Genomic DNA, 25,170 nt, shown 5'->3' with positions numbered 1-25,170 from the left:
CCCTGGCCACATCTGCAGTCTTCATGCCTCCTTGCAGCATGCCTAAGGCACATCCACACAGATGAGCAGAGACCCTGGGCATCTTTCTTTTGGGTTTTTTCAGATTCAGTAGAAAGGCCTCTTTAGTGTCCTAAGTTTTCATAACTGTGACCTTAATTGCCTGCCGTCTGTAAGCTGTTCATGTCTTAATGACCGTTCCATATATATATATATATATATATTTTTTTAGAAAAGTAATTTGTATTTTGAAAATACAAATTACAGCTCTCGAATGTATCTTGTTAGAAAATACATTGGAGTGTATTTCAGCCCAGTGCAATACAAATGACAAAATACTCAGAAGTAGTTGAAATACATATTCAAATACATGTAACATGAATACTGCCCATCTCTGGTTGGCATCAGGTTTCCTAGTGGAGTCCCTGAATCAGAGCTTCAGAATGTCTGGAATTAATTGTGTCTACACACACACACACACGACATGAACTAAAACCTTGAATTACCACCAGCATGACATCATCGTGGCAGCACTGAGCTTGAATAATTTGTGTTCAGACTGAGCCATGTGTGTGTAACATGCATATTATAGACCACCCCTCCCCCGACCACACACTCAGCCTCCACACAGAGTCTAATCCCCACATGCTGAAACGTAATGCAAAAATCGTTCATGAAAAAAAAATGGACCCGATAACTTTAACAGGATCGGGGGAAAAAAAGCGTCTGGCAACAGTCGATATTAAAACATGCAGAGGCAGACGAGCTTGGGGCCTTACTGAGAGGAATGAGACTGCAGCAGAGGGGAGAGGAGAGGGAGAGCTGCCTACTGCAGCCTGCCTGCCACACAGAGTCAGAGACAGATGACTACTACTATTATCACATGTTATTTTCCCCCGCTCAGCTACCCGTTGATTTGTGTATGAAAACCGAGCGCTTTTCTTTTACTCCTGCATGCTTGCCCCCCTTCTGGGTTTCTGCTTTTCGAGTGATCAGCTGATGAAGAGGCTAGCAGCTCGCCGCTATGCTGGCTTGCTAATTCTCTCCCCTCCAGCTGCAGCCGCAGCCCATCCAGCTACAACCCATTCTGATCCACAGAGTCAGACTGCAGACTGCAGCCAGGTAAATATTTGTCCTTCCTTCTTTCATTGTCTTCCTTCATTCGCCCTTGCTTCCTCTATTTATTCTGAGGATAGGATTCAGCCAGGCTGCATCGCACAGACCGGCACAGAGGGAGAGAGGGAGACAGGAGAGAGAGAGCATGTGTGTGAGTGTCTGTCTGTCTGTGTAAGTGTCTGCAGTGTCTGTGTGAGCGGGAGAGGAAGTGAGTGTGTAGGTGTGAGCTGTAACAGATGAGGGGGTATCGTCTGCCAGTCGAGGAGGGGAAGGAAGAGGCAGGCTTGTTTGGTGATGATGGTACAAGCATAGAGCAACGCACGCACGCACGCACGCACGCACGCACGCACGCACGCACGCACGCACGCACGCACGCACGCACGCACACACACACACACACACACACACACACACACACACACACACACACACACACACACACACACACACACACACACACACACACACACACACACACACACACACACACACACAGGGTGTTTAGCTGTTTAATCCGTCTTTTAGGATTACTCTGTATCCCATTGCATTCCACTGTAGCCCTGTAGAGAAGGCTTTATAATGATAACCTTAAATGATAACCTGACCGATTGTCCGCATGATGTCTTTTGTTGTCCTTTTTACTGTTCTTTTTGCGCTTGATCATTCTCTTTTGTTCATGCTTTTCTCGCTTTTACTGTGTGTGTGTGTGTGTGTGTGTGTGTGTGTGTGTGTGTGTGTGTGTGCAAGTGTTTATTAGTGTACGTGTGTGGAAGTGCACATGCATATTCCACCGTTGGTAATGTCATACAGATCCTTCGTCATTGATGATGGTTATTAGGCCACTTTCGATATGGTCGCCCAGGGTGTGTTTGTCTGTGTTTATGGTGAGAGGGAGAGGTTGACTGATCGTATATGCATTCATAAGCACAGATTACATATTTATTTAAATATACAGTTGCATGCACTTTCATCTCTGTTTCCTTGTAGATTTTCACATTCTAATACAATATAATATGACGTGGGTGTGCACTATTTTGGCTGCATTTCTGTATGGTTCATACATCAATATTCCGTTCAGATTGGAGTGCATTCCTCAGTCTCTGCTGAATGTGAACACATATTCTCTCTCTCTCTCTCTCTCTCTCTCTCTCTCTCTCTCTCTCTCTCTCTCTCTCTCTCTCTCTCTCTCTCTCTCTCTCTCTCTCTCTCTCTCTCTCTCTCTCTCTCTCTCTCTCTATCTCTCTCTCTCTCTCTCTCCCTCCTTCCCTCCCTCGACAAGTAATGCTGCATGCATACGTCTACTTTAATTGCCTTTGTGTAAAATACAGCAGTTGCTTACTGCAGACATTTGCAGCTATGAGAGATTAAAATAAGATAGACACCACCATGGTGAATCTCCACTGAGGATTTACCCCATTGTTTTGCCTCAGACTTTAGTGTTTCCAACTCCACGGCCTGGTTCCTGGTTCCTGGGCCATGGCCTCAGTGGACCTGCTTTGACTTGGGACCAAGGCAGCATTTACATAACAGCATTTACATAACAGCATTTACATAACATTGGCTAACTGCGAACATGGGTTTACACCATCTTCTCACTGACCTCTATTTAACCCTTTTTTTAGGCTCTAAATGTCATGTTTTGTCTTATATTGTCTTGTCATTTTGCTTTTCCTTCTGTTCGTTTTCCCCCTGCTGGTCTTTTTAGGTTCGTTCCCCTTTTTCTCTCTCCCTCCCTCTCTCTCTTCTCTCTATCGTTCCGTTCCTGCTCCCAGCTGTTCCTATTCCCCTAATCAATCATTTAGTCTTCCCACACCTGTTCCCTATCTTTTCCCCTGATTAGAGTCCCTATTTCTCCCCTTGTTTTCCGTTTCTGCCCGGTCGGATCCTTGTATATTGTTCACCGTGCTGTGTCTTTGTATCGCCCTGTCGTGTCGTGTTTCCCTCAGATGCTGCGTGGTGAGCAGGTGTCTGAGTCTGCTACGGTCAAGTGCCTTCCCGAGGCAACCTGCAGTTTATTATCGAGTCTCCAGTCAGTTCTCGTGATTACGAGTGGAATTGTTTTTTATGCCTTATCTACCGCTCCGATTTGTCTAGGAGTATTGCTATTTCCTTTAACTGGATTAAAGACTCTGTTTTCGCCAAGTCGCTTTTGGGTCCTCATTCACCTGCATAACAGAAGGATCCGACCAAAGAATGGACCCAGCGACTACAGACGCTCGTAACACTGCCGTCGAGATCCAAGGAGCCATGCTCGGCAGACACGAGCAGGAATTGTCTGCTGCTCGTCATGCCATGGAGAACCTGGCCGCTCAGGTTTCCGACCTCTCTGGACAGTTCCAGAGTCTTCGTCTCGTGCCACCTGTTACTTCCTGGTCTGCCGAGCCTCCGGAACCTAGGGTTAATAACCCACCTTGCTACTCCGGGCAGCCCAAGGAGTGCCGCTCCTTTCTCACCCAGTGTGATATTGTGTTCTCTCTCCAACCCAACACATACTCTAGAGAGAGAGCTCGGGTTGCTTACGTCATTTCACTCCTTACTGGCCGGGCTCGAGAGTGGGGCACAGCTATCTGGGAGGCAAGGGCTGATTGTTCAAACAATTACCAGAACTTTAAAGAGGAGATGATTCGGGTTTTTGACCGTTCAGTTTTTGGTAGGGAGGCTTCTAGGGCCCTGGCTTCCCTATGCCAAGGTGATCGATCCATAACGGATTACTCTATAGAGTTTCGCACTCTTGCTGCCTCTAGTGACTGGAACGAGCCGGCGCTGCTCGCTCGTTTTCTGGAGGGACTCCACGCAGTGGTCAAAGATGAGATTCTCTCCCGGGAGGTTCCTTCCAGTGTGGACTCTTTGATTGCTCTCGCCATCCGCATAGAACGACGGGTAGATCTTCGTCACCAAGCTCGTGGAAGAGAGCTCGCGTCAACGGTGTTTCCCTGCTCCGCATCGCAACCATCTCCCTCCTCTGGCTCAGAGACTGAGCCCATGCAGCTGGGAGGTATTCGCATCTCGACTAAGGAGAGGGAACGGAGGATCACCAACCGCCTGTGCCTCTATTGCGGATTTGATGGACATTTTGTCAATTCATGTCCAGTAAAAGCCAGAGCTCATCAGTAAGCGGAGGGCTACTGGTGAGCGCTACTACTCAGATCTCTCCATCTAGATCCTGTACTACTATGTCGGTCCATCTACGCTGGACCGGTTCGGGTACTACATGCAGTGCCTTGATAGACTCTGGGGCTGAGGGTTGTTTCATGGACGAAGCATGGGCTCGGAAACATGACGTTCCTTTCAGACAGTTAGACAAGCCTACGCCCATGTTCGCCTTAGATGTCAGGAGGAACCTGGCGATTTGACAGGAGTGCCGGAGGAATATCATGATCTGCGCACGGTCTTCAGTCGGTCCCGAGCCAACTCCCTTCCTCCTCACCGGTCGTATGATTGTAGTATTGATCTCCTTTCGGGGACCACTCCTCCTCGGGGTAGACTATACTCTCTGTCGGCTCCCGAACGTAAGGCTCTCGAGGATTATTTGTCTGTGTCTCTTGACGCCGGTACCATAGTGCCTTCTTCCTCTCCGGCCGGGGCGGGGGTTTTTTTTGTTAAGAAAAAGGACGGTACTCTGCGCCCCTGCGTGGATTATCGAGGGCTGAATGACATAACGGTTAAGAATCGTTATCCGCTTCCCCTTATGTCATCAGCCTTCAAGATTCTGCAGGGAGCCAGGTGCTTTACTAAGTTGGACCTTCGTAACGCTTACCATCTCGTGCGCATCAGAGAGGGGGACGAGTGGAAAACGGCGTTTAACACTCCGTTAGGGCATTTTGAGTACCGGGTTCTGCCGTTTGGTCTTGCCAATGCGCCAGCTGTTTTTCAGGCATTAGTTAATGATGTTCTGAGAGACATGCTGAACATCTTTGTTTTTGTCTACCTTGACGATATCCTGATTTTTTCACCGTCACTCGAGATTCATGTTCAGCACGTTCGACGTGTTCTCCAGCGCCTTTTAGAGAATTGTCTCTACGTGAAGGCTGAGAAGTGCTCTTTTCATGTCTCCTCCGTTACTTTTCTCGGTTCCGTTATTTCCGCTGAAGGCATTCAGATGGATTCCGCTAAGGTCCAAGCTGTCAGTGAGTGGCCCGTTCCAAGGTCACGTGTCGAGTTGCAGCGCTTTCTAGGTTTCGCTAATTTCTATCGGCGTTTCATTCGTAATTTCGGTCAAGTTGCTGCCCCTCTCACAGCTCTTACTTCTGTCAAGACGTGTTTTAAGTGGTCCGGTTCCGCCCAGGGAGCTTTTGATCTTCTAAAAGAACGTTTTTATTTTACGCGCTTATTTTTCTCATCGCCTGTCGCCATCTGAACGCAACTATGATGTGGGTAACCGCGAACTGCTCGCCATCCGCTTAGCCCTAGGCGAATGGCGACAGTGGTTGGAGGGGGCAACCATTCCTTTTGTCGTTTGGACAGACCATAAGAACCTTGAGTACATCCGTTCTGCCAAACGACTTAATGCTCGTCAAGCTCGTTGGGCGTTATTTTTCGCTCGTTTCGAGTTTGTGATTTCTTACCGTCCGGGTAGCAAGAACACCAAGCCTGATGCCTTATCTCGTCTTTTTAGTTCTTCTGTGGCTTCTACTGATCCCGAGGGGATTCTTCCTTATGGGCGTGTTGTCGGGTTGACAGTCTGGGGAATTGAAAGACAGGTTAAGCAAGCACTCACGCACACTGCGTCGCCGCGCGCTTGTCCTAGTAACCTTCTTTTCGTTCCTGTTTCCACTCGTCTGGCTGTTCTTCAGTGGGCTCACTCTGCCAAGTTAGCTGGTCATCCCGGTGTTCGAGGCACTCTTGCTTCTATTCGCCAGCGCTTTTGGTGGCCGACTCAGGAGCGTGACACGCGCCGTTTCGTGGCTGCTTGTTCGGACTGCGCGCAGACTAAGTCAGGTAACTCTCCTCCTGCCGGTCGTCTCAGACCGCTCCCCATTCCTTCTCGACCATGGTCTCACATCGCCCTAGACTTCATTACCGGTCTGCCTTGTGTCTGCGGGGAAGACTGTGATTCTTACGGTTGTCGATAGGTTCTCTAAGGCGGCACATTTCATTCCTCTCGCTAAACTTCCTTCCGCTAAGGAGACGGCACAAATCATCATCGAGAATGTGTTCAGAATTCATGGCCTCCCGTTAGACGCCGTTTCAGACAGAGGTCCGCAATTCACGTCACAGTTTTGGAGGGAGTTCTGTCGTTTGATTGGTGCGTCCGTCAGTCTCTCTTCCGGGTTTCATCCCCAGTCTAACGGTCAAGCAGAGAGGGCCAATCAGACGATTGGTCGCATACTACGCAGCCTTTCTTTCAGAAACCCTGCGTCTTGGGCAGAACAGCTCCCCTGGGCAGGATACGCTCACAACTCGCTTCCTTCGTCTGCTACCGGGTTATCTCCGTTTCAGAGTAGTCTGGGTTACCAGCCTCCTCTGTTCTCATCCCAGCTTGCCGAGTCCAGCGTTCCCTCCGGTCAAGCGTTTGTCCAACGTTGTGAGCGCACCTGGAGGAGGGTGAGGTCTGCACTTTGCCGTTACAGGGCACAGACTGTGAGAGCCGCCAATAAACGTAGGATTAAGAGTCCAAGGTATTGTTGCGGCCAGAGAGTGTGGCTTTCCACTCGCAACCTTCCTCTTACGACAGCTTCTCGTAAGTTGACTCCGCGGTTCATTGGTCCGTTCCGTGTCTCCCAGGTCGTCAATCCTGTCGCTGTGCGACTGCTTCTTCCGCGACATCTTCGTCGCGTCCATCCTGTCTTCCATGTCTCCTGTGTCAAGCCCTTTCTTCGCACCCCGTTCGTCTTCCCTCCCCCCTCCCGTCCTTGTCGAGAGCGCACCTATTTACAAGGTACGTAGGATCATGGACATGCGTTCTCGGGGACGGGGTCACCAATACTTAGTGGATTGGGAGGGTTACGGTCCTGAGGAGAGGAGTTGGGTTCCGTCTCGGGACGTGCTGGACCGTTCACTGATTGATGATTTCCTCCGTTGCCGCCAGGATTCCTCCTCGAGTGCGCCAGGAGGCGATCGGTGAGTGGGGGGGTACTGTCATGTTTTGTCTTATATTGTCTTGTCATTTTGCTTTTCCTTCTGTTCGTTTTCCCCCTGCTGATCTTTTTAGGTTCGTTCCCCTTTTTCTCTCTCCCTCCCTCTCTCTCTTCTCTCTATCGTTCCGTTCCTGCTCCCAGCTGTTCCTATTCCCCTAATCAATCATTTAGTCTTCCCACACCTGTTCCCTATCTTTTCTCCTGATTAGAGTCCCTATTTCTCCCCTTGTTTTCCGTTTCTGCCCGGTCGGATCCTTGTATATTGTTCACCGTGCTGTGTCTTTGTATCGCCCTGTCGTGTCGTGTTTCCCTCAGATGCTGCGTGGTGAGCAGGTGTCTGAGTCTGCTACGGTCAAGTGCCTTCCCGAGGCAACCTGCAGTTTATTATCGAGTCTCCAGTCAGTTCTCGTGATTACGAGTGGAATTGTTTTTTATGCCTTATCTACCGCTCCGATTTGTCTAGGAGTATTGCTATTTCCTTTAACTGGATTAAAGACTCTGTTTTCGCCAAGTCGCTTTTGGGTCCTCATTCACCTGCATAACACTAAAGTACTTCTATATATGCGTACATTCATTTTTTTAAACTGGTGCCAGACTGCCTTAAACCAAGTCTTGTGAGGCTTGTGGGTGTCCTAGAGCAAAACATGTATGTGTTCGTTTGAGTCCCACCTTTCCAGAGGGGTCATATTAGTTTGTAGGCCAAACCGTTCAGAGGCTGCAGACATTTCCGTGAGAAGAACGATTTCTGGGGTGTCTCCAAATGCGGAATCAAATCAAATCAAATCAACTTTATTTATATAGCCCTTCGTACATCAACTGATATCTCAAAGTGCTGTACAGAAACCCAGCCTAAAACCCCAAACAGCAAACAATGCAGGTGTAAAAGCACGGTGGCTAGGAAAAACTCCCTAGAAAGGCCAAAACCTAGGAAGAAACCTAGAGAGCAACCGGGCTATGTGGGGTGGCCAGTCCTCTTCTGGCTGTGCCGGGTAGAGATTATAACAGAACATGACCAAGATGTTCAAATGTTCATAAATGACCAGCATGGTCAAATAATAATAAGGCAGAACAGTTGAAACTGGAGCAGCAGCACAGTCAGGTGGACTGGGGACAGCAAGGAGCCATCATGTCAGGTAGTCCTGGGGCACGGTCCTAGGGCTCAGGTCCTCCGAGAGAGAGAAAGAAAGAGAGAATTAGAGAGAGCATATGTGGGGTGGCCAGTCCTCTTCTGGCTGTGCCGGGTGGAGATTATAACAGAACGTGGCCAAGATGTTCAAATGTTCATAAATGACCAGCATGGTTGAATAATAGTAAGGCAGAACAGTTGAAACTGGAGCAGGAGCATGGCCAGGTGGACTGGGGACAGCAAGGAGTCCTCATGTCAGGTAGTCCTGGGACATGGTCCTAGGGCCCAGGCCAGTTGAAACTGGAGCAGCAGCATGGCCAGGTGGACTGGGGACAGCAAGGAGTCATCATGTCAGGTAGTCCTGGGGCATGGTCCTAGGGCTCAGGTCCTCCGAGAGAGAGAAAGAAAGAGAGAAGGAGAGAATTAGAGAACGCACACTTAGATTTACACAGGACACCGAATAGGACAGGAGAAGTACTCCAGATAAACAAACTGACCCTAGCCCCCCGACACATAAACTACTGCAGCATAAATACTGGAGGCTGAGACAGGAGGGGTCAGGAGACACTGTGGCCCCATCCGAGGACACCCCGGACAGGGCCAAACAGGAAGGATATAACCCCACCCACTTTGCCAAAGCACAGCCCCCACACCACTAGAGGGAAATCTTCAACCACCAACTTACCATCCTGAGACAAGGCCGAGTATAGCCCACAAAGATCTCCGACACGGTACAACCCAAGGGGGGAGGAAACCCAGACAGGCCGACCACAACAGTGAATCAACCCACCCAGGTGACGCACCCCCCAGGGACGGCACGAGAGAGCCCCAGCAAGCCAGTGACTCAGCCCCCGTAACAGGGTTAGAGGCAGAGAATCCCAGTGGAAAAAGGGGAACCGGCCAGGCAGAGACAGCAAGGGCGGTTCGTTGCTCCAGAGCCTTTCCGTTCACCTTCCCACTCCTGGGCCAGACTACACTCAATCATATGACCCACTGAAGAGATGAGTCTTCAGTAAAGACTTAAAGGTTGAGACCGAGTTTGCGTCTCTGACATGGGTAGGCAGACCGTTCCATAAAAATGGAGCTCTATAGGAGAAAGCCCTGCCTCCAGCTGTTTGCTTAGAAATTCTAGGGACAATTAGGAAGAGGAAGACCACATGCAAAACAACATATCTCTAGCGTAAACAGATTGAGTTCTATGGGGATTTTTCAATTATGCTAATGTGATTTCTGTGGGGTGCAGACATCAACTCTAGGTTAATGAATAATTTAATAGTGAAATCAATAATCTATGCACATTTAGTTCATTCTTTGAAATAGTTTTTGGAAGAGGCTGTTGAATTGTTTTTCAAGGTCAAACTTTGACTGTCTAAATCGTTAAGTCATCAAACTGCTAGACTTTCTTCAGAGAGGAGATCAATTGAACAGCTATTTAACAACCACTAAACTGTCAGGAGTGTAGCTGACAGGGGTTACAGGGATCAAATCACTGTCAAGAGCACAGTTGTTTCTTATCCCATCCCCAAACTTATTTCCAAATCTGGTCCTATTGCATTTACATTTTATTGGGCCAATCTTTCTCCTCTTGAATAAGAAGATAACTTGTACACAACCCTGATTAATGTGTGTAAATGATCTCTCCACTCAAATATTTGTTAATGTACTGTATATTCCGGGCAGCAGGTAGCCTAGAGGTGGGTGGCAGGTAGCCTAGCGCTTAAGAGCGTTGGGCCAGTAACCGGAAGGTTGATGGTTCAAATCCTTGTGCCGGCAATGTGGAGAAATCTGCTGTTCTGTCCTCAAGCAAGGCAATTAACCCCCAACAACAGCAACTCCCAGGGCACCGATGACATCAATCAAGGCTACACACTGCACCGGTTTGATTCAGTCGGCTTGGGTTAAATGTGGAATAACATTTCAGTTAAATGCATTCAGTTGTGCAACTTTCTAGGTATCCCCTTTCCCACTTCCAGCAGCTTGTGCATTCCTATATCCATCCTTTGTTTTCTGTGGTTCCCAGGAAGTGTAGATGTTCCTTTAAGTAACAGCTAATTGAGATCCAAATAAACAAACAAATCCCCTCCTCTTCTTCTCTTCCTCCTCCTTGACCTCCCCCCATGTGGAGGAGAACGGGGCCTTGGAGGACATGGAGGAGGACATCAGCCTAAAGAAACGGAAAGGTGATCACCATGGCGACAAAGACTCTGAGTCCCGAGACTCCGGCCAGGAGGCTGGAGGTGAAAAGGTCAAGAAACGCAGAGGTCGACCTCCGGCAAAGAAACTGCCCCCCAACCCTCCCGAGCTCACCAAGCAGCTTAACACACTGGTGGACATGGTTATCAACTACAAAGACGGGTGAGATTACCAGGGAGAATTGGGGGAGCTGTGGTAATTATGTATTAATGGGTAATGCAATTATATCCACACAATATTAATTAACTACTTATTAGCGATGTGTAGATATGAAGGGCAATGGTGTTTGATGTCAGACCGTGTAGGGAATGGTTAGACATGAATTACTTATATTTTGTGCCTCTATTTCACTGTGTGAGCATTGTGTTGCAGAAATGATGAGACAGAGAGGACCAGCCCTGACTTCTAAAATAGCATGTTTTCTTTCAAATTCTTTAGTTGCACTTGTTTAGACTTGCCTGGAACAATGGAACTAAATCTGGCCAATCTGCCACTCCAGGGAGTCTCAATCAAACGCTCAAAGCATTTGAAATAAAACAAATACTATTGTTGGTTGGTAACAGTGCCTGTGCATACTAATTCCAGGTTGGGCCGTCAGATCAGCAAAGGCTTTGTCCAGCTGCCTTCTAGGAAGGAGGTGCCAGAGTACTACGAGTTGATCCGCAAGCCTGTGGACTTCAGGAGGATCAGGGTAGGCTCTGCGGACCATCTACACTGCATCTATAGGCACAGCACCAACCCACCCACCCAAATCTTCCCACATACCAATTCAGCTCAGCACCAACTCTCAGCCTTTCAGCCTACTGGTGGCTCACCACTAACCCACCAACTGATCTGCTCTTCCCCCAAATCTTCCCACATACCAACTGGACCAAGGCCTGTTAACGCAGTCATAGATGAAAGCGCTAACCTTTCATCTGTCTGTCTGTCCTTCCACAACCCTGTGGTTGTCATTAACAAATTAATATACAGCATTTCCCAGCATCATCCGAGCAAACCTTTCTGTTGATGTTGACTTCAGGTACTATACTGAACAAAAATATAATATAATAATAATAATATAATAATATATGCCATTTAGCAGACGCTTTTATCCAAAGCGACTTACAGTCATGTGTGCATACATTCTACTTATGGGTGGTCCCGGGGATCGAACCCACTACCCTGGCGTTACAAGCGCCATGCTCTACCAATTGAGCTACACATATAAATGCAACATGTAAAGTGTTGGTCCCATGTTTCATGAGCTGATATAAAATATCCCAAAAATGTTCCATACTCACAAAAAGCTTATTTCTCTCAAATTTGGTGCACAAATGTGTTTATTTCCTTATTAGTGAACAGTTCTCATTTTCCAAGATAATCAGACAGGAGTGGCATATCAAGAAGCTGATTAAACAGCACGATCACTACAAAGGTGCACCTTGTGCTTGGGAAAATAAAAGGCCACTATAAAATGTACACAATGCCACAGATGTCTCAAGTTTTGAGAGAGCGTGCAATTGGCATGCTAACTGCAGGAATGTCCACCAGAGCTGTTGCCAGAGAATTGCATGTTAATTTCTCTACCATAAGCTGCCTCCAATCTCGTTTTAGAGAATTTTGTAGTACGTCCAACCGACCTCACTACTGCAGACCAGTGTATAGAGTTGTGTGGGCGAGTGGTTTGCTGATGTCAACGTTGTGAACAGAGTGCCCCATGGTGGCGGTGGGGTTATGGTATGTGCAGGAATAAGCTCCAGATAATGAACACAATTGCATGTTATCAATGACAAATTGAATGCAAGAGATACCATGACGAGATTCTGAGGCCCGTTGTCGTGCCATTCATCCGCCACCATCATCTCATGTTTCAGCATGATAATGTACGGCCCCCATGTTGCAAGTATCTGTACAAAATTCCTGGAAGCTGAAAATGGCCTGCATACTCACCAGACATGTCACTCACTGAGCATGTTTGGGACGCTCTGGATCGACGTGTACGACAATATCCAGCAGCATCGCACAACCACTGAAGAGGAGAGGGACACCATTCCACAAGCCACAATCAACAGCCAGATCAACTCCATGTGAAGGAGATGTGTTGCGCTGCATGATGCAAATGGTGGTCACACCAGATACTGACTGGTTTTCTTATCCACGCCCCTACCTTTAAAAATAAAAGGTATCTGTAACTAACATATGCATATCTGTATTCCCAGTCATATGAAATCCGTAGATTATGGCCTAATGCATTTATTTCAATTGACTGATTTCCTTATATGAACCGTAACATCTTTAAAATTGTTGCATGTTGCATTTATATTTTTGTTCAGTATAATGTGCATTGTATTTATGTGAGAGTACATGTTTTCTGTCCATGTGTGTTTTTTGTAGGAGCGTGTGCGCAATCACAAGTACCGGAGTGTGGGAGATCTGGAGAAGGACATCGTACTGCTGTGTCACAATGCCCAGACCTTCAACTTGGAAGGATCTCAGGTTTGCCTCAGGGATGTGATCTAGGCCTGCTGGAGTTCACACCACTGCCTACCGTTTCTACATGAAGTCCACATGCCATGATGCCCCCAGCTCTTGATTGTGAGAGGCTAATTCGGTGGCTAATTTGGTTCATGTTATGTTATATGTGTGTTTGCTTTAGATATTTGAGGACTCAATCGTTCTCAAGTCTGTTTTTGAGAGTGCACGACAGAGGATCGTCATTGACGATGAGGAGAAAAAGGACAGCACTGCCATCTGTGACGATGGAGGTCGAGACAATCACTTTGGTTCATCAGAAGGTGAGAGACCCGGCCTTTGTGATCTCAAAATAAACTGTTTGAATGACACATTCTTTTAAAACCCCAATAGTAAGATCAAGATGATGCAGTTCAGTTAACAATGAGAAGATCATTTTCACTTTTACACACCCAAATCATTGTGAGTCTTATCAAGCATTATAATTATTTAGATTTTTTGAATAGCTTGAAAGGATTTATTTTCTCAAAGATCAATGACAGAACAAACTATTATATGGTTGTCATTATAAAAAGGATATGTGATATGTTGTTCCTTTGTCAATCCTCTCTTTTCAGTGAAAACGGTGACAAAGCAGGTGAAACAGAGGATGAAGAAAGAAGAGCGGAGCAGAAAGATGAAGGTCAAGAAGACAGTCTACAGTGATGTAGACAGCGATGAGGATCTGGAGGACAATACAGCTAAAGATGAGGGTTGACCTGGAGGACCAATGCTCGTTAATTTATCCTCTTTCTTTCTCTCCGCTGTCACTGTTTTTGCAATGCAGCTTATTAGTTCTCACCTTGATAAAGATTTGTCTCATCTCAAGTCAAGAAGGCTACTCAAAGAAAGGAATTTACATACCTAATGATGTTGGTCCTCAAGTAATTCATGCAGCCTTAAACTTTCACGTCTCTTTACTATTATTTTGCCTTTTTGTTCTTTGGGATTTTATGGTGTTGCTCTCTTGGTCCTCATATTGAAGCTATTGTGTGTATCCTTAATGCTTAACCAGAGGTTATCTCCACCCTCTTTTTTCATTAATTGTTTTTGTATTTGAAAATGTTATTACTGTATGTGTGAAATGCCTTCATATGTCTTGGAGCATGATGATGTATTTCTGCTAAGACGGAGACCGCCCTCAGAGAGTGGCGCATGTTGATGACATCAATATATGTTGTGTTACAGGTGTGGGAGATGGCAGAAAATGGTTGGTCAGTTCTTCAATATGACTAGGATGGACACTACTGGATTGTTTCAAATCTCAAAATGTGTGGATTTAAATTGAAATATGATTCTGTAATAAAACTCCAAATGGGAGAATTGTATTTGAACAATATTGTGTGTTCTGAATGACCTGACCACCAACATTGATTTCATACTTAGTTAGCAGATGTAAACAGATAAAGTTGTACTGTTTCAGCTGTAAGTTTTAGTTTATATACTCATGGGCTTCTTGTGTTATTTTTCATCTTTTTCAGTTTGGTTTAGAGTGGCAACTGCCAAGTCCTAGGTGACAAACAAGGAGGAAATAGATCTTCCAGCAGGAGACTGTAGGGATTTGTGTTGAGGTATTTTGTGTTTCTCTCTCTTGGCAAGACTGAAAGTTGTCATCCTATTCCTATAAAGACGGTCGGTCCTTTTGGCAGAACATGTCAACAACCAATGGGGAGACCAATTCTGGCAAGAAGTACAAGTGGCTGCAGTAGCTGTACTAAGATCAATTCTGACAAGAAGTACAAGTGGCTGCAGTAGCTGTACTAAGATCAATTCTGGCAAGAAGTACAAGTGGCTGCAGTAGCTGTACGAAGATCAATTCTGGCAAGAAGTTGCTACAGTTCTTCTATACTAATCATGAGTTGTGTTTTGGAGCAGTGACTTCTTACTTGCTGAGCGGCCTTCAGGTTAAGTCGATATAGGACTCCTTTTACTGTGGATATAGATACTTTTGTACCTGTTTCCTCCAGCATCTTCACAAGGTCCTTTGCTGTTGTTCTGGGATTGATTGGCACTTTTCGCACCAAAGTACGTTAATCTCTAGGAGACAGAACGCGTCTCCTTCCTGAGCGGTATGACGGCTGCGTGGTCCCATGGTGTTTACACTTGCGTACTATTGTTTGTACAGATGAACGTGGTACCTTCAGGCGTTTGGAAATTGCTCCCAAGGATGAACCAGATTTATGGAGGTCTACAATTTATTTTCTGAGGTCTTGGCTGATTATTTAAATTATTCCCATGGTGTCAAGCAAAGAGGCACTGAGTTTGAAGGTAGGCCTTGAAATACATCCACACGTACATCATTGACTCAAATGATGTCAATTAGCCTATCAGAAGCTTCTTAAACCATGACATCATTTTCTGGAATTTTTCAAGCTATTTATAGGCACAGTCAACTTAATGCATGCAAAACTTGGACTTACTGAAATTATATATAGGGAATTTTTATTGAAATTATGTCTGTAAACAATTATTAGGAAAATTACGTGTGTCATGTACAAAGTAGATGTACTAACCGACTTACCAAAATTATAGTTTGTTAACAAGAAATTTGTGGAGTGGTTGAAATACGAGTTTTAATGACCCCAACCTAAGTGTATGTGAGACCAAGTGGTCTCATACATGTGGTTAGCAGTTATTGCGAGTGTAGCTTGTGCTAGTGTTTCTTGTTCCATCTCCTTAGTTTACTTTAATTCCACTGATTTCAAAACTACAGAAAGTGGAGAGCAACACTTATGCAGTTCTACGACACAATATATATATATATATATATATATATATATATATATATATATATATATATATATATATATATATATATATAATATATAAAAGATGAGTTAGACAGGATTACCTACACATACTGACGAGCTCAAATAGACAGAACCAAGCTACATGGCAGACCAATACGAACTAATTTCTCGGCATGTCCAGCCCACTCATTATCTCAGCCAATCATGTCTAGAGGGAAGGTTGCTGTCTTGTTCTGTGGCTAAACCAACTAGGCTTGTAATTTAACAATTGTATTCATATTACAGATGGTATACAAGTTTGTTATTAAGGCACATGAAAGTTCACATGTTCCAGAAGGCATTTCTGCAAAAAAAAATGCATTTTGATAAACAAAGAAGTTTATGCTTAAATGGCTCTCCTGTGAAGTACTGACCTGTGACATGTGCCTAGTTTCCTGAAACAAGTCACATACTGTAATTAATCATAGGTCACATTTCATGGAAATCTGGAAACACTGGACCGTTACTTTACTTTTTAGATACACGTAAGGTTTGCTGAGACACAAGGAGAGAGGTTCATTACTCATTATTGTGCTTATCACTCTTTTGAAAGTAGGATAATGCGGTAGAGAGGGACTTAGCCATCCGCTACATTTGTATAGTCTCAGCCAGGAGAAGGGAGAAAGGTAAGTGAAGTGTATCTAGGCTATTATATGCCACTCTCTCCCAGAGCCACTTATGATGTGATGAAAAATGTGTCTTAATTGCTAGCATCACTCTTTCTCTCTGAAACAATGATGAATTCATTATGCAAGAAGTAGATTTTGACATGGTATGGAATCTGAAACTGAATGACTGTATTCTGTTCGGTTTTGTGATATGAAAGTCTGTTTACAACAATGTCGTTTACAGAGTACAATACACATAGAATCAATCAGAAGAGGACTAAAACATATTCAGTCTTAAATTAAATGATTCATAATTCATTTAATTTGAGTGAGTGGTTTTCTTTCAATGTCCTAAACCACATTTTCTTTGCACGTACTACAGCTCTCTTGTCACGTTCTGACCTTAGTTCTTTTGTTATGTCTTTGTTTTAGTATGGTCAGGGCGTGAGTTGGGTGGGGTGTCTATGTTCGTTTTTCTATGTTGTATTCTGTGTTTGGCCTGGTATGGTTCTCAATCAGAGGCAGGTGTCATTAGTTGTCTCTGATTGAGAATCATACTTAGGTAGCCTTTTCCCACCTGTGTTTGGTGGGTGATTGTTTCCTGTTTTGTTGTTCGTGTCACCATTCAGGACTGTTTCGGTTTTCATTTCCATTCACTTTGTTATTTTTGTATTGAGTCGTGTTCAGTTATTATTAAAGTATCATGGACACTTACCACGCTGCGTATTGGTCCCATCCTTGCTACCCCTTTCTCAGATGAAGAGGAGAAAAGCCGTTACAGAATCACCCACCACCAAAGGACCAAGCAGTGTGGTATTAGACAGCTGCAGAAGTCTTGGGACTCATGGACATGGGAGGAGATTCTGGATGGCAAGGGACCCTGGGCACAGGCTGGGTAATATCGCCACCCCAAAGCAGAGCTGGAGGCAGCGAAAACCGAGAGGCGGCCTGAGCCAACTCCCGGTGCTTACCGTGGAGAGAGGTGGACCGGGCAGGCACCGTGTTATGCTGTGAGGCGCACGGTGCCCCTGGTGTGCAGGCATAGCCCGGTGCGTTACATCGCAGCGCCTCGTATCGGCTGGGCTAGAGTGGGCATCGAGCCAGGTGCCATGAAGCCGGCTCAGCGCATCTGGTCTCCAGTGCGTCTCCTTGGGCCGGGGTACATGGCACCAGCCCTCCGCACGGTGTCACCGGTTCGCCAACACAGCCCAGTGTGGTCTGTTCCACCTCGCCACACTGGCCTGGAGCGGTGCTCGAGACCTCCAGTGCGCCTCCACGGTCTGGTCTATCCGGTGCCTCCTCCACCCTCCACGCACCAGGCCTCCGGTGGCAGCCCCACGCACCAGGCTGTCTCTCCGTCTCCTTCCTCCAGGTGCTCCCTCCTGTCCTGAGCTGCCAGAGTCGCCCATCTGTCCTGAGCTGCCAGAGCCACCCGCCAATCAGGAGCTGCCAGAGCCGTCCATCACTCCGGCGCTGCCGGAATCGTCCTTCACTCTGGGGCTGCCGGAATCACCCTTTACTCCGGCGCTGCCGGAGTCTCCCACCTGTCCGGTGCTGCCGGGATCTCCCGTCCATCCGGGGCCTGCTGCTAGGGTCCCCAGTCCGAAGTCGGCGGAGAGGGTCGCCACTCTTAAGGCGATACTGAGGCGGGTTAAGAAGCGGGTAAAGACTATGATGGAGTGGGGTCCACATCCCGCGCCAGAGCCACCACTGTGGACAGACACCCACACAGACCCTCCCCTATAGGTTGAGGTTTTGCGGCCGGAGTCCGCACCTTTGGGGGGGTACTGTCACGTTCTGACCTTAGTTATTTTGTTAGGTCTTTGTTTTAGTATGGTCAGGGCGTGAGTTGGGTGTGTTGTCTGTTCGTTTTTCTATGTTGTGTTTGGCCTGGTATGGTTCTCAATCAGAGGCAGGTGTCATTAGTTGTCTCTGATTGAGAATCATACTTAGGTAGCCTTTTCCCACCTGTGTTTGGTGGGTGATTGTTTCCTGTTTTGTTGTTCGTGTCACCATTCAGGACTGTTTCGGTTTTCGTTGTATTGTATCGTGTATTGAGTCGTGTTCAGTTATTATTAAAGTATCATGGACACTTACCACGCTGGGTATTGGTCCGATCCTTGCTACTCCTTAAAGCCGTTACATCTCTCAGTAAGTAATGAGTTTAGTGAGTAATTTACCTGAAGAGGGTATTTCTTTCCAAAATAATGGCTGCTGGGAAATTCCTTTTCCCTATCAAACAAATAGGTTTGTACCAAAACTCTAGTGCTGAATTACTAATCGACCCCTAGCCTGTATTACTCTGGGTCGACCCGAACATAGAATGTATGCGTGCATGATTTTAAGTTGCTTTGGATAAAAATGTCTGCTAAATGGCATATTTTATATTATTGAGGAGGATTGAATAGGTGATGCTTATTGCTTCACCTTGCTTTCTGATTGGCTGGGACCATAGAGATAGATAGAGGACTCATCTTTATATTAGTTCCAATATAGCTTTGACAGCATGGGCAGCACCATTGAGGCTATCTACATTTTGAAGTAGTTTTTTTCACGATTGTTTTACCAATATGACTCAAACGGGGTCACCAGGAGGGATCAGCCAATGAATTTGGAAGAACACCCAGTGAACTACATAAAAATTGTGGAAGCTCTCAACGGCACTTCCCATGCTAATACTGCCTTTTTGCCACTAGAGGCCTCTATCATTCTCTATGGACGAGCCTTAGGTGCCTCGGGCTTAGACTAGGGGTTGTTTCTGGATAAGTTCTATAGAAAGATCAGAAGTAACCATGCATCACCCATACTCTCTGTGTCCCCCCTCCCCTCTTTACCAGCAGGTGGTGCAATCGAGCCATTCAGTCCAATCATGTCCCTCTCAGATCACACAATCAAAACTTCAGTCCCCTGGGATCTGCTGCTGGTGTTGGTTGCCCTGTCTCACTGAGACTACAGTAACAAATTAAGTAATTCAGTAGGTAGTGACTGAAATGTTTCTGGTTTGAATCCCCGTGCCGACTAGGTGACTCAACCCTTGTTGTTCTGGATAAGAATGACATAAATGTAAGTAATGGTCTTTACTGGCTGGAGAGAGGGACCTATAGGTCTCAGAGGAATCAGAAAGGAGGAATAACTGCTAAGATGGTGGTCTCCAGGGAAAGGAGCAGTGTGCTCTTAAATCAAACTAGAAACTGTCATCTCAAAGTAGGCTATGTATTGTGTACCATAGTAAACAAAACAAAAAATGCTGTGAAACTCATTAGCAAAAGGGCCCTTTTAATTTTATTTCACCTTTTTCTGCAGACCTTTACCCAGTTCCAAAAAATAACCTTGATGGATGGCTCTGTGTTTGTGTGGCAGTGAACAATGACAGTTGTGCTGTAGTAGCTATAATGTTATTTGGATACCAAACTGCAACTGGGGAAAAATATCCAAGCACTGAAGGTGAGGCCATTAAAAGAATTTCCCCAGTAGAGAACCTAACATGCATAAATAACACACACATTTTCTCACTCTAACACACACACACACACACACACACACACACACACACACACACACACACACACACACACACACACACACACACACACACACACACACACACACACACACACACACACACACACACACACACACACACACACACACACACACAGCTTTTTTGCTTTACTTCAGCTCTGTGTGCTAAAACAGGTCAACATTAAGCCCACTCACATATATACTGTGATACTGTATCTATGTATAATATTAAAATGCTAATGATTTCAGATGGGGTGCCAGCCAGATATCCATGTGGTTGTGAAATGTAATTGTGCCATACATACTAAAAGGGATTCATGAGTTCTTCATTTGTAATGCAGGAATTTCAATAGGCATCTGTTTTTCTATACACGCAATCATGCTGTCCAGGAAGGAGCTACATTAATAAACAATGGAATTCAGGCCCATTTTAATAAGCCCAATTGTTTTGGTTTCTTTCATTTATTAAAAGGATTTATAACTTTGCCCAACTTCCCAATTTACTGCTCTGTTGTAAATATACCTATTTGCTCAGTATCTAAATGCTGATGGGTATATTTGATGCTCGGATACAATGTTGTAATTTGATTGGCCAAACAAGTTATTGACTAATCAATATCTAATTGCATTCTTTGTTGGTAGCAGCTGTCTGTGTAATCTCTAATGTGTTCAGTTTACATTAGAGAAACCAGGACAATGTTTCGCAGTACTGGATATATGCTCAGAATATGCTTAGAGACACCATTTCTAAAGTTTGTAGGAGGTTTTTATGAGATATCAGATGATGGCATTACTTTCTGCTCTCTTTCTATGTTCAGCGATGACCTCTAAGCTATTTTTCCTAGAATCATCCTATTACCTCTTTCACCTGAAGTCCACAAATGTCACTACTTCAGTTGGTAGAACATGGTCTTCATTTTATTACCTGTTGAGGAATCCTTTTCTGGTTTGAAATAGAAATGTCATATAAATCATAATAAAAAAAGGGTTTAAGTTATGGTATCCAAAATCGGAATAAATGGAATTCGGGCAATGTGTGTTTACACAGCCGTTTATTCATGCTCTGGGATAATGTGATTCAGGAACTCCGCAGCACTCCACGAATCAGGCCTTTATGGTAGAGTGGCTAGACGGAATCCACTCCTCAGTAAAAGGCACATGACAAGCCCGCTTGGAGTTTGCCAAAAGGCACCCAAAGGACTCTCAGACCATGAGAAACAAGATTCTCTAGTCTGATGAAACAAAAATGGAACTCTTTTGCATGAATGTAAAGCGTCACGTCCCTACGGTGAAGCATGGTGGTGGCATCATCATGCTGTCGGGATGTTTTTTAGAGACAGGGACTGGGAGACTAGTCAGGCCCGGGGGAAAGATGAACAGAGCAAAGTACAGAGATGAAAACCTGATCCAGAGCGCTCAGGACCTCAGATTGGGACGAAGGTTCACCTTCCAACAGTACAATGACCCTAAGCACACAGCCAAGACAATGCAGGAGTGGCTTCGGCACAAGTCTCTGAATGTCCTTGAGTGGCCCAGCCAGAGCTTGGACTTGAACCCGATCTAACATCTCTAGAGAGACCTGAAAATAGCTCAACATCCAATCTGACAGAGCTTGAGAGGATCCTTTCAAGTGGAGAAGAATTGGAGAAACTCTCCAAATACAGGTGTGCCAAGTCTGTAGCATCATACCCAAGAAGACGAGGCTGTAATCGCTTCCAAAGGTGCTACAACAAAGTACTGAGTAAAGGGCCTGCATAATGTGTTATTTCAGTTTTTTCTTTTAAACATTTGCAAAAAAAGTATATATTTTTTTCTTTGTCATTATGGTGAGGTATTATGTGTAGATTGATGAGGAACAATTTTTATGTAATCAATTTTAGAACAAGGCTGTAATGTAACAAAATGTGGAAAAGGAAAGAGGTCTGAATACTTTTCGAATGCACTGTAAGTAATTTGGGGTTTTCCTCTTTGCATGAGGCAGGCAGGCAGGCAGGCAGGCAGGCAGGCAGGCAGGCAGGCAGGCAGGCAGGCAGGCAGGCAGGCAGGCAGGCAGGCAGGCACAGGCAGGCAGGCAGGCAGGCAGGCAGGCAGGCAGGCAGGCAGGCAGGCAGGCAGGCAGGCAGGCAGGCAGGCAGGCAGGCAGGCAGGCAGGCACACTCACTCTTTCTATTTTTCTCACTCTCTACAACTCTGACATTCTCCTTGGCATTTCTGAAAAACAACTCCTCAGTTTCAATCTCTGTAACCTCAATACACACTCTGACCTCCCTCCAAACACCAGTGAGCCCTGCCCTCCCTCCTAACCTGAGATGATTGATATACTGTATAAGACCCCTGGTATGCAAGGTTACTCACTACCTACTCAATGTCCATCTGGACCCTGTAAAACAGCAACTCACAACTTACTTCGTCTGTACTGGCAGGGGAGTAGATAACACAGTCGGACAGTGACAGTCCCATCGTGAGTGCCAAAACTGGCTGAAAATCCACCTGCTGTGTCACTTTGACAAGCTAGTCATTTTCCTGAAGTTCCTCACCATTCATATATGTAATATGAATTCATATTTTCAGCGCTTTTTGGCAGTCCAATTTGTCTTTCATTTGAACGCCCAGAAAAAAAGTTTGAAAGGCAGAAAAGAAGCCCATTACACATATGAATAACCATGAAAAGAATTGACTTATAAAATGTGCAGGAGAGTAACAGGGCCAAGTGGCCTTTCAACTGCACTTAGGCTGACCACTGAATTGATCAACCATTCACTCAGGCATAATAGACCCCAAAGAGTTGCAGAGGAGGTGATTGTGTAACAAGGTAATGTTATTACTCACTCTTTTGCAGGTTTTATTATATAATTTCTTCTATCCTAGCCAAATTTCCTCATCTGCTTACATGCACCTCCCTATATCAAGGTGTTTTGGTACTTCCCTTACGCACTACACTTTTCCGCGCACTAACTATTACTATACCACAGGTCAGTATAATCAACCAGTCTAACTGTTAATCCTTCCCTCAATCCACCATTCATTGTGACAATAGTGGTAGGTGGATTGTTTGTCTAGATCTGCAATAAGCTAACTGTCAATCATACCACACATAAAAGCATTCAAAGCTGCATCAATTTTCAATATGAGTCTACAATAACAAATAGGAATAGCTGATAGGCAGCAGAGGCCTGGTGCATCATTGCGCATGAAAGAACAGTGAAGATGGCGCCGTATTGGATGGCTGCCATTTTGCAAGCTCCGACCCAACTTTGTTATTTTGTTTATTTTTACTATATTTTCACAAAATGTATCCACTATTATTTCTTACAACCGACAAGAACTCTTGAACATCAGATCGGTGGTTACTTACCCCAATTTACCGTGATCAGACATGGCAGCTCTGCTTCTAGCTCCGTGTTTTTATTTCTTACATTATTAGCCCAGAATGTTTTTTGTGTTATTACAGTGACTTACGAAAGTATTCACCCCCTTGGCATTTTTTCTATTTTGTTGCCTTACAAACTGGAATTGAAATAGATTTTTTTGGGGGGTGTGTATCATTTGATTTACACAACATGCCTACCAATTTTAAGATACAAAATATTTTTCATTGTGAAACAAACAAGAACTAAGACAAAAACACAGAAAACTTGAGTGTGCATAACTATTCACTCCCACAAAGTCAATACTTTCTAGAGCCACCTTCTGCAGCAATTACAGCTGCAAGTCTCTTGGGGTATGTCTCTATAAGGTTGGCACATCTAGCCACTGGGATTTTTGCCCATTCTTCAAGGCAAAACTGCTCCAGCTCCTTCAAGTTGGATGGCTTCCGTTGGTGTACAGCAATATTTAATAAGTCATACCACAGATTCTCAATTGGATTGAGGTCTGGGCTTTGACTAGGCCATTCCAAGACATTTAAATGTTTCCCCTTAAACCACTCGAGTGTTGCTTTAGCAGTATGCTTAGGGTCCTTGTTCTGCTGGAAGGTGAACCTCCGTCCCAGTCTCAAATCTCTGGAAGACTGAAACAGGCTTCCCTCAGTAATTTCCCTGTATTTAGCGCCACCCATCATTCCTTCAATTCTGACCAGTTTCCCAGTACTTAACGATGAAAAACATCCCCACAACATGATGCTGCCACCACCATGCTTCACTATGGAGATGGTGTTCTCGGGTTGATGAAATGTGTTGGGTTTGCGCCAGAGATAGCATTTTTCTTGATGGCCAAAAAGCAACATTTTTGACACATCTCACCAGAGTACATTCTTCCATATATCTGGGGAATCTCCCACATGCCTTTTTAAGCAAACACCGAACATGTTTACTTATTTTTTTCTTCAAGCAATGGCTTTTTTTCTGGCCATTCTTCCGTAACGCCCAGCTATGTGGAGTATACAGCTTAAACTGGTCCCTTGGACAGATACTCCAAGGAGCATTGCAGCTCCTTCAGGGTTATCTTTGGTCTCTTTGTTGCCTCTCTGATTAATGCCCTTCTTGCCTGGTCTGTTAGTTTTGGTGGGCGGCACTCTCTTGGCAGGTTTGTTGTGGTGCCATATTATTTCCATTTTTTTGTAATGATGCATTTAATGGTGCTCAGTGGGATGTTCAACGTTTTTGAAACTTTTTTATAACCCAACCCTGATCTATACTTCTCAACAACGTTGTCCCTGACCTGTTCGGAGAGTTCCTTGGTCTTCATGGTGCCACTTGCTTGGTGGTGCCCCTTGCTTAGTGGTGTTGCAGACTCTGGGTCCTTTCAGAACAGGTGCATATATACTGAGATCATGTGACAGATCATGTGACACTTAGATTGTACACAGGTGGACTTTATTTAATTAATTATGTGACTTCTGAAGGTAATTGGTTGCACCGGATCTTATTTAGGGGCTTCATAATAAAGGGGGTGAATACATATGCACGCATCACTTTTCCGTTTTAAATGTTTAAGTATTTTTTTAAACAAGTCATTTTTTTCATTTCACTTCACCAATTGGGACTATTTTGTGTATGTCAGTTACATGAAATCCAAATAAAAATACATTTAAATTACAGGCTGTAATGCTACAAAATAGGCAAAATGCCAAGGGGGATGAATACTTTTGCAAGGCACTGTACATACAGCCAGAAAGAGCGCCGGTAGCTCACCAGCATTCCGACCAGAAATATGACTTTCCTGGATTGTATTTTTCGTTCGTACCCCCCAAGGCAACTGAACTTATTCAAAAGGCTGCTCCAAGATAGAGCCGGTGGAGAAGAGGTAAA

The 25,170-nt window shown here is 45.1% G+C and overlaps 1 protein-coding gene across 1 annotated transcript; it reads left to right on the top strand.

The window, feature by feature from the left end:
• The first annotated feature begins 721 nt into the window (after window positions 1-721).
• Window positions 722-14,330, top strand: LOC124047937 (probable global transcription activator SNF2L2). The gene is made up of 6 exons (XM_046368286.1): window positions 722-1,119; window positions 10,442-10,671; window positions 11,095-11,200; window positions 12,886-12,987; window positions 13,148-13,286; window positions 13,581-14,330. Exons 1-6 carry the CDS (start codon window positions 952-954, stop codon window positions 13,718-13,720), a joined length of 885 nt encoding a protein of 294 aa, XP_046224242.1. The 5' UTR covers window positions 722-951; the 3' UTR covers window positions 13,721-14,330.
• Window positions 14,331-25,170: the final 10,840 nt, after the last annotated feature.

This window comes from Oncorhynchus gorbuscha, linkage group LG11 (assembly GCF_021184085.1).
Source record: "Oncorhynchus gorbuscha isolate QuinsamMale2020 ecotype Even-year linkage group LG11, OgorEven_v1.0, whole genome shotgun sequence".
Lineage (NCBI taxonomy): Eukaryota > Metazoa > Chordata > Actinopteri > Salmoniformes > Salmonidae > Oncorhynchus > Oncorhynchus gorbuscha.
This window is presented reverse-complemented; position numbering and strand designations above follow the sequence as displayed.

Excerpts from the sequence above, each read along its gene's own strand:
- LOC124047937 (XM_046368286.1), top strand. The coding sequence starts at position 952 with ATGCTTGCCCCCCTTCTGGGTTTCTGCTTTTCGAGTGATCAGCTGATG. Across the intron at positions 10,672-11,094 it reads GTTATCAACTACAAAGACGG|GTTGGGCCGTCAGATCAGCA; the intron begins GTGAGATTACCA and ends TACTAATTCCAG. Across the intron at positions 13,287-13,580 it reads TCACTTTGGTTCATCAGAAG|TGAAAACGGTGACAAAGCAG; the intron begins GTGAGAGACCCG and ends CTCTCTTTTCAG.